We start from the raw sequence: 17,934 nt of genomic DNA, 5'->3' as shown, positions 1-17,934 counted from the left end.
GCTTGTATACTCCTTCATTGAGACTGGTAAGGGAGCAGAGGCCCACCCTCTGCTCTGTGTTCTGGCCGAGTAATCCTATGTTGAGGAGCTAAATCTGTTCCTTTGAACCCACTGCTGTTTCCCTGGGCCACTTCCTATCTCTGAGCCTCTTGTGCTGCTTCCCCACAGTCTATGATTAACACAGCCTCTCCTCTGGTTCCCAGACCTTTGGCTTCTCCTTTGGTCCTCTCAGCTCCTTCTTTCCCTGCTGGAATACCAACCCCAATCTCTGTGCCCACAACAGGGATTAATTCCATTCCTGTGGCCTTCTTCAGTCTGCCTTTGCAGACCCTTCCCAGAGAGAGGGATCTCCCTATATGCACTTGTTCCCTCCCTCTTTGTGTAGTCTTTCCTGACCCTTTCACAGCTGGTGTCACTAGTTATAAATTAAGTTGCCATATCAGACCAGCTGAGAGAGAGCTGCTAGGTCACAGGCAAGGCACAGACTGACTCCCCTGACAGGGCCAGCTAGTGACAGTGTCCTTGGTATGCAAACGTCGTAACACTGCACCTACTTTTTCCTTCACTGGTAGTTGTGTCTGTGATCAATATGAAACGGTTCAGGGCCAAACCCTTTAAACAAGAGCAAAGTTTCTGCCAATATATACAAGTACTGACATAGAAAATCCCAAGCTTTATCAGCTCTTGAACATCTCAGAGTCAAACAACCAACTGTTCCTAATTATGTGGTGATCCATCAACAGATGAAGAGGACATCAAACTGAAGCTCCAATCCAGCAATGCTTATAAGCATGTGCTTAACTTCAATAAACTTGCAGGGATGCCCCCTGCAATTTTTCACATGGGATGCACGTGTGTCACTCTCACTTAGACTTAGCATGGCATTTATGTATGTTGTGTCTATGTTTGAGGTGGGAGAAGGGCCAGATTAACAAATCCTAGGCAAATCCTATCGTGTCCATCCCCACAGACTCTCTCCCTGCCAGCTCCCCCACGTGGACACTCATTGCAGCTCCCTGTACTTGTAGCAGGCTTTGCTACTGTCACTGAGCAAGTCTTGTGAGCAGAGCACAGAAGACATGGGCTGCTGGAAGTGGAGTGAGGCTGGGCAGGTAGGTGGGTGGGAGAGCCCTGCTTCAGAAGCTGGTGCCAGGGCAATGGTGGGGAGGAGTGCCATCGCAGTGCCCCCCTCACATTTGTCATTATGGGCCTCTGTCATGACAGGGTGGTGGCAGAGCCAAAACTGAATGAGTGGCGTTGTGACCTGGCACCTGGGCGCCATCATAACAGAGGACTGCAGGGCCAAACCTGAGAGGCCATTGGGGCAGCCACAGCTTTTCCTCCTTGCTACTGCTGTTGGGCCAGCTCCTGCAGCCATACCTGAACCAGACCAGCAGGAGTCCAGGTTCCCATCCTCTCATGAAGCAGGCCTTAGGCACATGCCTAGGTTGTCTATGTCTTAATCTAGCCCTGGGTGGCAGGGTCCCAATACTGATGACTTGGCACCTTCCACTGTATGTAATGTGCATATGGCTGTGGGTGCCACTGTTACCTTTAGTAGATCCAACTCAAATTAAATCAATGGGACTTCTCTAGCTGGTTAATGTTAAGCACATGCATAACAGCTTTGCTGAACTAGGGCCTCAGTCATTTTCACATGCAACTTAAATAAACAAATATTTTGCCCTAATATAGTCTTAAGAAATAAGACTGATAATTTAATTCACATAGACCCCAAACAGTCAAACCTTTAGTCATTATAGATCTGGACTGACCTCTTTTAAATTTATTTAAAAGAATGAATTATAAAAGATTTGCTTCCTATGGAATCTTTCCACACAGGAAAAAGTCTTTAGAATTATGTTAAAGAATAGCTCAATACATTGCTCACTGGAAGTTCCTACTCTCACTTCAGTGGATGCTGGTGTGTGACCTGCAAAGCATGTATAAATACAAATACATTTATTACCATTTTAGGCAGCTGAAACTTGACCGATACATAACTTGATGTGCAACAGTCATTTTATGGCTCTTGGTTTGCAGTCTAGACAAAATTGGCAGCCTCTAAGATTTATAGCTGAACACTGTCACAAAAATGTGTCAAAGTAAAATTTGCATAAAGGTTATACTGTAATGGCCTGGCAATCATCCCATTAATGACTGCTTTCTGTTCAGAGCTTGTTTTGAATACTTTTCAGATTGTTTGGAATCCATCAGACTTCAATCCAAACACAACGGTTGTCTGTGGGAAAGCGTTCTTTAGCTTCCAAGTGGACAGAGATAATATTTATGATACATGTTTTATGTAAGCTACAAGGAAAAAATTACATGGTAATCTAATTTTATTAGAAGCTGGATCCCCTGCCCTATAAATTCTAGTAATTAAAGTGGTTACTGCTGTAAAATTAGAAAAATTATTTTATTTTAGTTTCAACTAATTTTGTAGTCAAGTTATTTTATACTTCTGTAACTTGCTTTCAATATTGGCTGGATAAATTTAGAAAGTAAGCAAACAGTTTAATAATATTTAAAATAGAATAAAATGTTTCATTTCATTTTTAAAAATATATTCTAATATTAAGTTTGCTTTACTTGTAGCTGCTGCCAGATTCTTACTGATGCCTTTAAAATTAGAGCTGTTTAATGGTAATATGTGATTCAGCAAATTCTCTGTGGTGAAACAACAGTACACTTCAATACTAAAAAGAAAAGGAGTACTTGTGGCACCTTAGAGACTAACCAATTTATTAGAGCATAAGCTTTCGTGTCACGAAAGCTTATGCTCTAATAAATTGGTTAGTCTCTAAGGTGCCACAAGTACTCCTTTTCTTTTTGCGAATACAGACTAACACGTCTGTTACTCTGAAACTTCAATACTAGTTGCACATCTGTGCTAGATACTGTAGAATATAGCTTTGAGACCACATGAGTAACAATTGCCCTCTCTGAGCTTATAACTTGGGATGTCTAATCAACTCTGAATATTGCAAAGGTTCCTGTGTATAACTCAGGCTAATGTTATTGTGAGTTTTGGGCCAAGGGGGGGAAAAACCCATTCCCTAAGCTTTTCCAACACCTTAGAAAATGACTGGTAAGTAGGAAAAATGAAAATTAATGATAGAGGTAAAAAAAACATAACAAAAAGTAATATCTGAATTGCACACACAAGTGAACAAATGCTCCCTTATTTGGGCTTCCATTTTTAAAAACAGATGTAGCAACTGTTAGCATTTAGATTTGCCATATGCTTAGCAAACATCACAAAAACTTGCCTCCAATGCCAAGCTCAAAATAGAAAAGATTTAGTCTGAATGGAATGAAGATTACTTCTATGACCTCATTTTAAATATGCCTCTGCAAATGCCCATTCTTATGATATGTGCACCTCTGGTGCCACGTGACTGCAGAAGTAAAAGAAATGAAAAACATTCATTGGTAAAAAGAAAAGGCGTACTTGTGGCACCTTAGAGACTAACAAATTTATTTGAGCATAAGCTTTCGTGAGCTACAGCTCACTTCATCAGATGCATCAAATAAATTTGTTAGTCTCTAAGGTGCCACAAGTCCTCCTTTTCTTTTTGCGGATACAGACTAACACGGCTGCTACTCTGAAACCATTCATTGGTAAGTAATTTTTCTTTTGCCAGGTATTTTTTTTTTTTGCCATTTCTGTAGAAGGGATCATTGTAGTACAAGTTTAATAATCATTACTAAGAACTGGATTCAGCAAGGTACAAAAGGGTATTCCCAGATTTAAGAACATGAGCAAACCCATTGAAGACAAGGGGACTATGCATGCTTAAACTTACACAGTTTGATGGTTAATTCTCAATATTATGTAGTACTTTTATTTTAAAGAACAGTCTCTTGCAACCCTCAGAAACTGCAAATGTGACTGGCTGGCAAGTACACTATTTTTCCCTTTGTTGGAATGTTTCATCATAATATTAGCATTATGAGTGTTTCCTAAAACGTTAAAAGTTGGGTTTTTTGGAGGAAAGCATGAAGTGTGAGAAGTGTATACAACTGAACATCTAAGGTTCTAAGGAGATCCACTGAATACACTAGGTCTTCTGCAGATATCAAATTCCCCTAGCTGGCACACAGAGTCCAACAATTCCAGTTTCAGTCTCAGAAAAGGATAAATTCAATTCCCTTTAGCCAGATAAGGACACAGTTATGACTCATGTTCCAATTCCCAGCTTAAGAGTTTCGTAGTCATTCTTTGTATACTCTCATATGCTTTCTTGTAGGAGCCTAGTGTCAGTGGAAAAGCATTTGCAGTTTCTTCCTACCCTTCATTGATCTTCACTGTGCTTAAATTTACAGTGCATCATTAACAAGTTATCATTTGTCATTATTATTATTTGCATTGTGATACTTAGATCAGGGCCCTAATGTGCTGAACACCATACAAAAACATGAGACGGTTCCTACGCCAAAGACCTTACGGTGAGTCTAAATAGACAAATGGTTTGAGAGAGGAAGTGCTAATATCTCCATTTTACAGATGGGGAATTGAGGTAGAAAGAGATTAAGTGACTCATCCAAGGTCACACGGAAATGTCTGCAGCAGACCTGGGAATTGAATTTAGATCTCCAAAGTCTCAATCCAGTGCTTTCCACTACAATAAAATGTGGTCCATCTGTCTACAAGTGCTAGTAGATAACACACTGTATCATCACACTACATTTAAAATAGAAAATACACCTGACATGTCGGATAGCACTGTCTGGCAATACTGTCTGGAATATATGTTTACTTTCTAATGGTGATCACTGTAAGTGCTCACTGAAAGAAATATGAATATTAGAGGTAACGTGAATATTAGAGTAGGTCAGAAAAACTTGGACTGAATAGTTTTCCACTGGAAAACACAATTCTGTTGAAATCAAAATCCTTTATGAAATCGTGCCGGTTTGACTGAAGTTTTGTTTGGGAGAAAAGAAAAAAGTTCCTACAATGTTAAAACATACCATTTTAATAACTTTTGAAACAAAAATGTCCCTTTTCTTCCTTTTGAAACTATTTTTAGTTTCAAAATTTTTTAAATGTTTTATTATAAAATAGTCAACATCAAAATAAATTAATCCAAAACTAATTTTTTGTTCAGAAATTCCTTTTTGTGTAGAATTTTGAAATTTTGGGTTTAGTACTAAATTGGAACAAAATTCAAATGTTGACATCTAGAAATGCTCCACAAAACAGAATTTCTATTCTCTGGTCAGCTCCAGTGAATATCAATGTGTATATTAGGTAGTCTCCTGGCTGTGGGACTCAGACAGTTTGGATGGTTTACTGCCAGACATGAGCACAAAGCATGTGGGACCATTCTGGGAAAATGTTACAGCATTAAGAATGAATTACAAATATTGAAAGCAATAGGCACAGTAAATAATAAAGAACTATTCATACACTGAAATTTGTTTGCATAACCCATTATCCAATAATTTCATATACCCAAGAAATTTGACAAAAGTGACATCTGATATACCAAAAATAATTTGGTAACAGAAATGAAGAGTTAATCAAATAAATTGTTTACTGCGTACAGTTTGCTTGGATCTAGTTAAAAAGAAGCAGAATCTTCCCCCAAAGCAGTATTCTAGGCTATATCTATACTTAAAATGGAACACTGCTGAAATGACAATGACAGGTAGACCTGAAGAAGAGTTCTGTGTAGCTCAAAAGCTTGTCTTTTTCACCAACAGAATTTGGTCCAAAAAAAGATATTACCTCACCTACCTTGTGTCTCAAACATTTTAGGTACTCAGGCACAATACATCAGTTACTCTTCCTAGAGCTAATAGTTATTAAACTGAGTTATTAAACTCAATTTCATTTAATTGAGTAAAGCAAATTAACCAGTACTTCCTCTCACCATCTCTAATCTTGTCAAGCACACGAATTTAGCACAAATAATAACCTATATAGTGAGACAGAAGCTTCACATTAGAAATGACTTAAGCAAGCCTCAAAAGGTTCAGAGTTCATGTTCAAGTTGGATAAACAATAAAGAGTTCAAATGCTGATCCAAAGTTTATCTGAACTATCTGATCCGGGTCTAAAAGTCTCAGAAGAAAACCTATGCTTAGAAGATTTCCAAATGATCCTGTTTTGGGATAGGCCAGAAATATCATGAGAATAGCTGTCCTCATAGCAATGAAACACTTGTAGATTGTTTTTGAGTTTCATAAATTCTGTACAGCCAAAATGAAACAGTTATATGTTTCAGAACCTTCTGGAAGCACTGGTTTGAGATGCCAGGGCACTGTTTTGTCAGTGCAGTGCTGTTTTCTGTATTTTCTTCTCAACAGTTTACCCATCCCTTCTTCAAATCATCACAACCCAGTTTATAGAGCATTCTGGGAAGTATTTTGAGGGATGCATAATTATAATGATAAATCCCAAATTTTCAGAAAACAGCCTTTAGTTACAAGTGCAAATACATGCACATGTACATATAACATTACCACAGCTGAGGATACAGCCTCAGCAACCGCATGTGCAATTAACTATTTTGACGCGTAACAGTTCATTTGGGTGTGTAATTCTGCTTGGCATTTTCTGAAATTTTGGCCTTAAACTAAATCTGATTTACCACAGGGTGTATACTGTCTTGTGTGCTGGATTTCCTCTGGGACTTTTGTACAATCAGAATACATTTGTGATGTGAGTGAGAGCATACATGCCATCTCCTAGGCTTTTCTCCCCTTCTCTTTCTCTGTTCCCAGTCCTGTTTTCCTTTGGCTATCAGATCTATGAACAATCCTTCATGCAGCTAACTTCAGTCATCTCTTATAAATAGGATTTCTCTTTTACGTTGACATTGCTGCCTCTTGCCTTTTTTACTTACAATCTTCTATGAGGTCCTCGCTTCTTGGACACTTAGGGTTTTTAATACTCCTTCTTTATGCTCTGTTCGCTGGATTTCTCAAATATCTGTTACTTTCTAAAAACATAGTATCGTTACATTGCTTTGCTCTATGAACCCGCTCCTCACTCTCATACACAGACATTTCCCTAGGACATAATCTTTCCTATTTTACCCTCATTCGGAGTCAGTTCCGCTCTTAGTTAAAAAAAAAAAAGTAGATATAAAATGGTTTCTTTCTATGGTTCTGAATGGATCAGCCAGTAATGCACTATGAGAGGGTAAATTAGCATACATAGATGGCTCTCTGGCTAAAGTCCCCCATATATATTATATCCTCTAGATTCAGAGTTGGTCCCATATTTTTTTGTCTTGCTCTTCATCAAGATCTGTTCTGTAAGAGAAGCTTACTGCAGTTTCTTCTTTGTTTTCATCTTTATGTCTCTCACCCATAATGTTTTGTATTTAACCTTGTCATTATCCAGTTTCTTTCTTTCAGTGATTTAGGGTAAAAGTTTGAAAAGTACCTAAGTAATTTAGGAGTCTAAGTCCCATTTTCAAAAGTGACTTAGGCTCTCAGGCCAAAATTAAAAAAAAGAAAAAAAGTATTTAGGCTTTGTTCCCCTTAGTGTTGCAAGACTTAAATATCTCAGACAGCTAACCCCCATTTTCAAAAGTGAGTTAGGGCCTGCATAATTTTGAAAATCCTACTGAGTGCCTGCCTGCATCTTGAAGTGCCTTTAAAAATCCTCATGAGCCTGAGTCCCATTTACTTCCTATGAGACAGATTTCTGATATCTAAGTCATTTTTGCAAATGGGACTTAGGCACTTCTGAATGTTTTACCCTTGGTAAATACTTTTTAAATATAGGGTCAGGCTTTCAAACTGAGGCATAATATTTCATAGAATATCAGGGTTGGAAGGGACCTTAGGAGATCATCTAGTCCAACCCCCTGCTCAAAGCAGGACCAATCCCCAATTTTTGCCCCAGATCCCTAAATGGCCCCCTCAAGGATTGAACTCACAACCCTGGGTTTAACATGTGTGCCTACAAAATTGCAAGCACACTTGAAATGCCCTGAATTTGCTTATGCAAAGCTGCATTATGCAAAGCTGCATTTACTCCCAAAATCAGGTTATTGAACACCAATCTAAATTTAGCTTTGTTACCTTGGAAAAGTCCTTTGAAAATGAAATATGCTATTTAAGTGCTCTGCTAAGTACCAGTTTGTTGGCATCATTACTCCATTTTCATATGCACATGGGGGAAGGGCAGGGATGTGTGGCGAGTGGATGCATGTGCACTCATTTGTGGTTCCTGCTATTGAAAGTTTCCCCCATAATTCTAGTCCTCCACCTTTTATGCTTTTTCTGTCTCTTAGATCAATAATACATATGCCATTCTGTGCTGTAGCTGTAGTTGTATTCCTGGGGTCAGATTTTCAAAGGGGTATAAGGTTTTTGATTATGCTGGGCATAAATGTAGAATAAAAATTCTTATTACATTCTTCATCACACTGTTTTTTAAAAGCTTTTTCCATTTGTTAAAATGCCAAACCCTTGGAGCCAGCCTTATTTTGAAACACTTAATTGAAGAGGAAATGCTACAAAATTGGAGCTGTTGCTATGACAACAAGTAGCCAGTACCTGCTTCTGGTAAGCCACTGCCAGGAAGGTAATAATAATAATTTACACAAACGCATTGTGGTCTCCCATGAAGAATAAATGTTCCCAAACTTTATAGATTTTGTGATGACAATCACATTTTTTCTCTTGAGACAGAAACCTATATTTTTTTTCCTCCATAGTCCAGTTCTGAACAGTCAACTGTAATAAGATCCCCTACTTATGCTCCATTATTGGTCTAATATGGTGGTAATTTGAAGAGCACCTCATTTGTCAGCCTAAGGCAAAACTCTCTGGAGGCTGCAATTCTACACCCCAATCAGAGATATGTGTATATGCAGGCAAATTTCATTGCTAGTGGTGTATGTTTTAGAGAGAGACTGAAGAAAAAAAAATGTACAAGACAAAATTGTTCAGTGTAGTCACCTCTTAAATCACCCGTAACTTTCTACAGCTCCTGGTATGACCCATTCCACAGACCTGTCTCAGATCTGACTCTGTTTATAGCAGGTATTGAAGTCTAGTACAGCCTGGGAAGACACAGATTTTACAGCATGGCAATGGCCAAGAGTTCCACAAGTGATATTATTCGTTATTCAAAATCTCTTCACTCACTGTCAATTTACCAAATGTCACATGTCTCCCATGAGGTCGAACTGAATTTCTGAGCTTGCTGAGCTCTTATGTTCCACATAAGAGTAACTTAAGTCTTGCAATGCTACATATGAGATTATGCAACTGCAACCTGAACTGAAGCCACTTCCCTTCCAACCTTGTAAGTTCCAGAGGGAAGTACCAGAGCTGAGAGTACTGGCCAAAGCAGGTCTTGAAGTATGTTCCCAGGGTCCTCTAACACTGAGAGAACACTTCAAAGTCTGGTCTGCCATTGAACTGAATAGCCCAAAGGTTTTGGGCATCTCCTCAGATATTTGGATAAGTAGGATGTACTGTGTTCTCAAACCCCTATAAAAATGGGTTCAGACAAACAATTACCATATTTTTCTTTACCCTGTGCAGACATACAGTAGGACTAGTTAGTCTCACAATGAATATTCAATCATTTATTCTTTTGATACACAATGCTGCTAATAAACATCAGCCCCTACATAATAAGCCGCACACTCAACACACAATAAAACTACTCAAATACCATACTAATCAGCTGCCATGCAACTTAAACATTGTATAACTACCATATGTTTATTGCCATAACAATAAAGGTACCTGCTATTGCTCAGCAAACCTCCATCAGAAAACAGGCTAAAAATATGAGCTCTGATGAGTCAAGGGAAGAGGCAATTTCCAGAGTCATGAAGAATGCCATAATGGGAGCTCCTTTCCATGTATAACATGGGGGGGTCCAGTTCCTGCATCTTCAATGAGTGAAACTGTGACAATACACATCTGTCATAGTCAAAGCACATTATTAAGATGGAAGTGCTGGTGAAATGTCGCTGACTGGCAGCCTTGGAGGCTGAGACCCTATATTTATTTACAGAACAGATACAGCACAGGCAACAACAGAACAAGATTCCCCATTCCGTCACCCCAGGGTGCTTCAACGGGGACATGCAGGGAGCATCCCTGGAAGAGCGAGGGTAGTTCACTTGCCATGCCATTCTTTGGCCTCTCACTTGAGAGTGCGATATCTTATGTCAGTAAGGGCCAGATTTCTAAACATATTTAGATGTCCATAGAAGCAGATAAGGGCCTAGTAGAATTTTCTAAAATGCCTAGGTGCCTAAATACCTTTAAAAATTTGGCCCTAAGTGACTGTTTTATTATTAGTGATGTGGACACTTATTTATTGGGCACTGGACTGAGACCATCACATTTATTTCATATTGGACAGCAAACATCCACAGCTAGTGGTGTGTCTTGGTTCCTAACTGCAATATTTAGGCTAGGTTGAACTGCTGATCTGGAGAGAAAAGGCCCTATATCCCATTACCAATCCCTTAAGTCCCCCAGCCACAGCAAAGCAAACACTTGACTTTTATGGTTGGATTCAGTTTCAAGTCTGTTTTCTTTCCAGTGTTTTGTGCTAGTTATAAAAGTGGTTTTCAGTGTCAGCTTAGAACCATGGCACATTTTTATTAGCGATTGTTATCCCTAGAGATGGGCAATATCATCCTTGTAAAATATTGTAAGATGAGATTTAAACGATAAAACCATTGAGGCAGGAACACTGTTAGCAAAGAGACCTGCACATCAAGAGAGAGTGAGAATATTCATACTAGGAAGCAGCAGCAGATCAGACCTCTTCCTTTTAACCAAACCTTTTCAAGGGCAGGTTAAAAAATCTCGCTTGAAGCAGGCTCCCATTGGCTCACCCCAAAAAACCTCCAAGCTCCCTCACTCTTTGGAACACCACCCCTTTTAAGTTCCCTCATGCATATGACTTCCAGTGCCTTCCTTCCATGTGACTGCCACTTCCCCAGAGACATTTTCCATTCTCCTCTCCAACAGCCTCATGGCTTGCTCCCTCTCTAGAGTTCGCTTGCCTGCCTTCCCCCAATTTCTCAAACACCACTGTACTCCACTGCAGTATTACTGGGATCTTTAAAGATTCTTGCTTTTTAAAATACCTATTATTGCAACCAGAAACCAAAGTATACTCGTGCTGCACACTGCATTTAAAAGTTATTCAGCACACTCCTATTGCATATTTACTAGTCTGTGTGTATGCATGCCAGGTGGAAGCATCTTAATCAGATCACATTGCATTGAAATCCCATTGTGGGCATTACTAATCACACACTGTATTATCTTAAAATAATGATATGGTCTCAAACAATATGAATATATACATATGCTGTAAAACTAATCTGTTTAGTTGAATAAATTATATATACACCAAAATTAGCAACTGCATTTGGGAAAAAATGATTGTTCAAAATGTATGGAAATCAGTTCTTGACTGTGTGGCTTATCTGCCAGCTGACAGCTATTACACTTGAATGACACATATCCCAGAAGTAATATACTGAAAGCAGAATTGCTGAGAGCATCATAATAGCACCAGCCAATGCTAATGAATCAATGCAGTGATGTCACTCATGGAAATAAAAAAGGCAGCATTTCCAAGCATGATATACAAACACTCACAGTGTTTGGCCTATATATAGATGGCTAAATGTGGTATTGTAAAGATTTCAGGGGTAACTATGGCAGATCAGATAGAAATAAAAAGGAAAGAGTGAACTAACAGAGGTAAGTCACAAATGCTGTGACTTTAAATCAATGTAACAGTCACTATAGAGTTATGAAGTACAACATTTGACTCTAAAGCAAGACTGGATAAGAGAGTTTCTAGAGCCTTTTGTAAAAGCTACATTTTGCTTCCAACCATAACAAAATCTTACGGAGTGTTAATGTTAGCAAACAGTGTACACAAGGGAGTGATAGCCACAACTCAGGATGCTGTGTTGGCATGCAGCAGTTTGGACATGCTAGTTCATGCTTTAGAGGTTGTGATTCAGTGAAACAACCACTGAGACACTGAAGATCTTGTCTGATGGTAAAACCACAGTTCTATAGAAACCAGATTTCTGAAAAAAGACAAGAGGAGCTGTGCATTATTGCTCATTGTGGATGTTAGCAGATAGATAGGCAGAGAGTAGAACCACAATATGACATAGGTATTGGATAGAGAGAATAAGGGCTTGTTTACACTGCACATTAGTCCGCACTAGGAGGGTGTCATGTGCTACTTGTACTGTGTGGACCCTGTTGGCACTCACTAAAAGTTACGTAATGTGCATTAATGTGGTATGATTTGAGACAGGATTAAATTAACACATACTAGGGAACGGTTAGTGAACCCCTCCTGGACCCAAACCAGCCAGCTAGTGTGCAGCAGGCTAGAGTGCACTGGAATTCACACCCTTGTACTAATACACTGTATAGACAAGCCCTAAGCAACGCAGCCAGCAGAAACAGACTTAGGGCCCAATCCTGCAGTCCCATGATCAGCAAAACTCCTCCTATGGAAGTCAATGGGAGTTTTGCTCCTGCTGGGATTGTGGGATCTGGCCCTTAGAGTTTTGGAATTACTCTCTTTTCCCCTGTCTGAAGAGCCAGTGAAGTTCTGTTGTTGCTCTCAGTCTGAAAACGTCAAGAGCTTCTGCTGTCTTCATACCAGCAACATTTTTTTATGAGAACTTGCTCATGGGGCTTTGCTGGAACTCAAATAGCTGCTCCCTGTACTTCACAGCACCAGTAATATAGACATTTTAGAATTTCTTTTAAAAGTTTTCAACATTTTCCTCCCCATCCCTTTTAAACAAAGGCCCTATACAGCTGCAGACATTGCTATATCTAAAGACCACCTCTGATAGTTGGTACTAGCAAAGAAAAATCCCCAAAACAACAAACACACACACACACTCACAACAACAAAAAAGGAAACCCCGGGAGGGTGTGCTTACTGATTTGGCCATGGATAAAAATAAATGAATAGAATAGAATAAAAAATTGTGATCAAAGGCATTGGTATATATATAAACAAATATAAGGAACATCCCAAATTCACAAAGCAGTAATTTTCAGATCTTAAAATGAGTTTACATCCAAGTGGTATGTTTCCAAATTGTTTTGCAGAAGCATTTGCAACACCTGGCATCTACACAGCATTCTGAGTGATATTTACCTTACTGCTTCAATAAATCAGCCATGAGATTACATGAGAAAAGGTTGACTGACAAAAACTGAAACCAAACCCTGTAATTTGTGTACATCCTACCTTTCTTTTGCGCAGTTTCACTTGATTGTCTGTAGATTCGTGGGTGGACAGACTATCCTTCAAATGTAAACACTGCGTGCCTTCCACCGGACTGATGTTTGAAAGGCATTTTTTTTCAGGAACCACTTGAGGTTCTGTGTAACCATTTTCATCCAGTCCTTTTTCCATTGACATTATATGGGAACTGAGAGGAGATTGCATAAGATAGTTGCTGGAATCTGCTTTTGAGAAGGGTTGTCTACCACTGCCAGTATACAGACCAGGAGTAAACTCACCCTGGACCACATTATAGTCAGCCTTTTCATGCCCATCTTTAGGAGCATCACACTTCCTACGCTGTTGTGCAATTATAGCAGTATGAAGCAGTTGTTTCTCAGGCATAATTTCCTTCACATTCAGAGAACTGGAGAGATTTTCTCTTGGGGCATCTATTACTTCATTTAAGCCTTTATAATTACAAAGCTCCAGGCTTTTCCCAATACTGCCACAAATGTCCTCCTCTTCCTTCTCTTCGCTGGGGACTGTGTCATAGTCAGGTTCACCAATATCTCCTATTGTTTCAGAAATGTTAGAATCCCTGTTTGTGTTAATCATTGCTACCATCTTTGTTAAGGAGCCCGCTCCTCCTAAACTCTGCTCTTCATCTGTTAGTTTCCTTCCGATAGTGAACTGGTGGTTAACTTTATCCAAACCCAGATTTGAAACGTCATTGTCATCACCATCAGAAATATGGACCAAAGTTTCTGTGCTGGCCTCTAAAGAAAGAAAATGCTCCTCATCCTCATGGTTATCATTTTCATCCACCTCTTTTGAGATGTTGCTAAGCAGCTTTGCAGGGAAGCCAATCAGTTCTCCACCATGACAGCAGTCTGGTAAAGAAGCACATTTTTCTTTCCGGTCCACATTCAAAACTTCATCTTTTTCCATACTTGCCTGAAAGTTATCAGCTACAAGTCCATGATGACATGCTGTATTATACTCAACAGAATTAAAAGGCAAGCCCATCCACTGGGTCACATGTTCTTCCCAGCTTCTCTTTCTGATTGCTAGAGACATGTCATAATAGTTCAGCAACAGGCTGCGAGGTACATTCTATAAAGGACCAGAGGAGATGTCATGACTGCAGTGAATTCCAGAGGGAGAGAAAGTTTCATCATTTTAACATCTGTAAGAAATGAGAGAGATTGGGTTATTGATTCAACTCTAAGTAAGACACAAGAGTAGGAACAGTTGAAACAAAAAAAATGTAAAAACAAAGATAAAGAGCATGGGGTTGGAAGGGAGGAATTTAAAGGATGTTTTGTGAAATAGCTTTAATAGTTATCATACAAACTTGATGGCAGCTATGATTTAGCATGGCTTACTTTCTGATTACTCTCCAATATCAAGCAAACAGAAATGGTATAAACAAGCTAATGGACAGGCAACTGGCTTCATAGGCCAGATTTTGACAATGAGTCTCTCTTCACTATTTCCGTCATAAGATATCCATTTCCATGGTTATAAAATGTACTAAATCTTGTGACTCCTAGAACACAAAGTAAGTTTGCATTTCTTCTTCATGAAAAGAAACCCATTTAGTGCAGATCTCCAGTTACTGTCTGAAGGCTTGGATCTGAAGTTGATGATTATTCAGAATTTCACAAATATTATAAACCTCTCTTTATCGTGCTGCTAAATTTCAGCCCAATCCTGCAGCCATTTACTGGCTGTCATTCTTATTAATATGAGTAGTTTAATTTGTTCCAATGAGACTAGTTACAGTAGTAAGTATTACATCCAGAAGTTTTCAGGATTGGGCCTTTAAAGGGGCTAAAACCTCAATAAATCAGGGAAAACTAATTTAACTTTCTGGCATATTTCTCACTTCAAGTAGCTCTAGAATTTGAAGCAAAATGTGGTTTGTTAGTGGCCATACACCAGATCAAGCCATGATCTGTCATTGTCATTCATATGAATGAACCCTTAAGCCCCACAACTTCAACTGGGCTCTGTGCAGGGAGAGAGATCACCTGTGTGCATCATACTGAAAGATCAGGGCCTTAGTCATTAGAGTGCTCTGCTGTTTTAATGAGCATTTGCTTAAATTTTCACTAAGACATCTTTTACAAGTCCCCTAAAGCTCTATTAGTTTGACTGTGTCCCTTACCCATGTTGGTGGGTACTTACTCACTTAAGTGTCCCCACTGAGATCAGTAAGGTTACTCTCATGAGTAAGGGTTCCCCAGTTGGTCCTTGTATCTGATAGTTCAGATGGCAACATATGTACATTCATCTATTCGCTTTAACATTTAAACATATGAACCATTGAGCAAAGAAAATACGTTACAGCTATTTAAATTATGCATATAATACAAGATGGAGCAACAAGTTTTTTATCAAATAATGAAACAAAATGACTGGCCTGTGAAACATTGCAGGTTCAAGGAGCAGACACTTCTACTTTTCACTCCCTACATAAGAACTGTCAGCACTTAGCACGAATCTGCTTATTGATTTCACCAATAAAGAAGATTAACTACCGAGTTTGTTCTGGGTCATTTCAGTCCACTACAGCCGGCTCTGATTGCCCACAAGGCTGGTCCTGACAAATCACATGCCTGAAGGTATAAAAGTAGGCTGCTTGAAAGAAACGCAGAATTATGACTGTGCAAATGAGTCTCTGTAAATTATGCCCTGACAAAGTGACTTTTAGAATGGACTTGTGCACACCCCTGAGATCTTCAGCTTCTTTTTAAGGATGGCAAGCTTCATGTCACGTTTTCCACCTTTGTGGAAGTTTGTACTTAAAAAGAAAATATAGTCATAGGGTAACAGAATTCCGGCACAAGTCATTAGCGTGTGGGAGGTGGAGGAAGATGGGAAGAACATGCAGCCAGGCAAATCCCTCTACTCCCCCTAAAAAAATGCACAGCCCCAAAACTATTTTCACAGGCAAAATTTGGAAGTAAGAGGCTGACTCTGCTTTAAGATTTGCTTTTGCTTCCTGTGAAGCACTTTTCATGGGAACATCCCAATGCATTTTAGAAAAAAAAAAAGAGTGCTACAACATCTGTTTTATTTTCATCAGTGCAGGTGGGTAAATTGAAAGTCCAAAAAGGTTATGCAGTTTTCCCATGGTCACACAGTGAGTTTGTGGCAGAATCAAGAAGAGAATCCAGAAGTCCTGAGTGTATAGCGCCAGGTGATATAATATCCAAAGGACAGTTATACATGTCCTCCTAGACATTTGTTTGGCTGGCAGTCTGAAAAATGACAGCATTCTAAGGGTTAATGAGTATGTGTTACTCCCATTGCTGTTAAATGGAGTTACATGTGTGCAGCGAGGGCAGAACAGATCCCTTACTGTTTTTCGTTTTTGCATGTGGTGGGTTATATTTCATGGGGGATGAAAAACAAATAAATCTCACTTTAGGAACCCTTCTGTTTTGCTTGTGCTATCACAGTCGCGTTGGCTGTCTAATGGATAGCAGACAAAATGATTAAATAAGAGAATATCAGATGTTTTGCTTGAAATTCAAGACAAATAAATATATGGCAAAGGCACTTTCATTGTTTCCTAAAATATGAGCTTACAGTAACATGGAGTGTGAAGATTTACCAGACACATACAAATCTAGCCAGAAGACTAAGCTTACTAGTTAGGGAGGCCCTTCCATGCCCTCCTCATAGAGCAGTGACCCCATAGATCAGTGGAAGCCCAGTTGCCACATCTTCTACTAGAATAAACCTATGGAGCCTGCTAGGAATTCCTTCTCTCTCTAATCCCCTGGGTACTGTAAGGGGAGGAGTCATTCTACTCTCGTTTCCTACCCTCATCTTCAGAGAGCTCTCCTCCACCTCTGTCTATCTCCTTCCCATCCAACACTTTCCAAACATGGTAACCCCAACATTTGTGAGGAGGACATGATCCCAGGGCACAATATGGGACAAGAGCCACCAACCTGTGGCCAGGCCGGGATCTTCCATCCCCCCGCAAACCCTTCCAGAATCAACACATCAAAGGAGAGTTTTAGATAGATAGAGCAATACAAGTCAAAGGGTGATTCCTGCACCATCTCAATAGAATTCACTTATGTCTTGCTCAGGCTGTAGATGGGAGGCATTTTGTACAATAGGATAGACTGTGGTCTTTTACTCTATGACACACCAATAAAATAGTCACATTAGATACGCACACATGTAGGAGATCAACCAAAAATATGTATTTTGGTAGTTTCACCTTCATTTTTGTGTTGTCCCCACCTTGCAAACATTATTTAAGAAATGGGACTGGTATTAAGACAGAAGGTTGCGTACAAACAGTTCAACATAAAACTTAGCTCTTAGCTCCCTGCTCTGCTCATTACATTAAGTCCCTCTTTCTCTCTCTTGCTTCAAAGAAATACTCTGCCTTTTAAATTTTTTTCAGTTTTTGTGTAAACAAACGTTTCTATGCCTAAATTAATTACACTCAATTGCATGTACCATAATACAGTACTTTTCTGAATCAATCATTTCTGATGTACCCTGACTGCCATGTAAACATTTGTAAGAAACTAGAAAATTAATTTGTCACATGCATATTTCTTTATTAAAGCAATAGAAAGCAGGCAAATTGCTTTAACTTGCTGCCAATTGTTAACACATCAACTTAGTCGTATTATATTGCTAAACCCAAAAGAAAGAATATTAAACTGTTTTCAATA

General features: G+C 39.2%; 1 protein-coding gene across 1 annotated transcript in view; it reads right to left on the bottom strand.

Annotated features, from left to right (window-relative positions):
* Positions 1-14,302, bottom strand: part of LOC140910983 (rho GTPase-activating protein 7-like) — a 91,260-nt gene extending 76,958 nt beyond the window's left edge. The window contains exon 1 of the mRNA XM_078852662.1: positions 13,247-14,302. Within this exon, the coding sequence (XP_078708788.1) occupies positions 13,247-14,302 (1,056 nt within the window). The remainder of the gene's footprint in view (positions 1-13,246) is intronic.
* Positions 14,303-17,934: the final 3,632 nt, after the last annotated feature.

This window comes from Lepidochelys kempii, chromosome 4 (assembly GCF_965140285.1).
Source record: "Lepidochelys kempii isolate rLepKem1 chromosome 4, rLepKem1.hap1, whole genome shotgun sequence".
Taxonomy (NCBI): domain Eukaryota; kingdom Metazoa; phylum Chordata; order Testudines; family Cheloniidae; genus Lepidochelys; species Lepidochelys kempii.
This window is presented reverse-complemented; position numbering and strand designations above follow the sequence as displayed.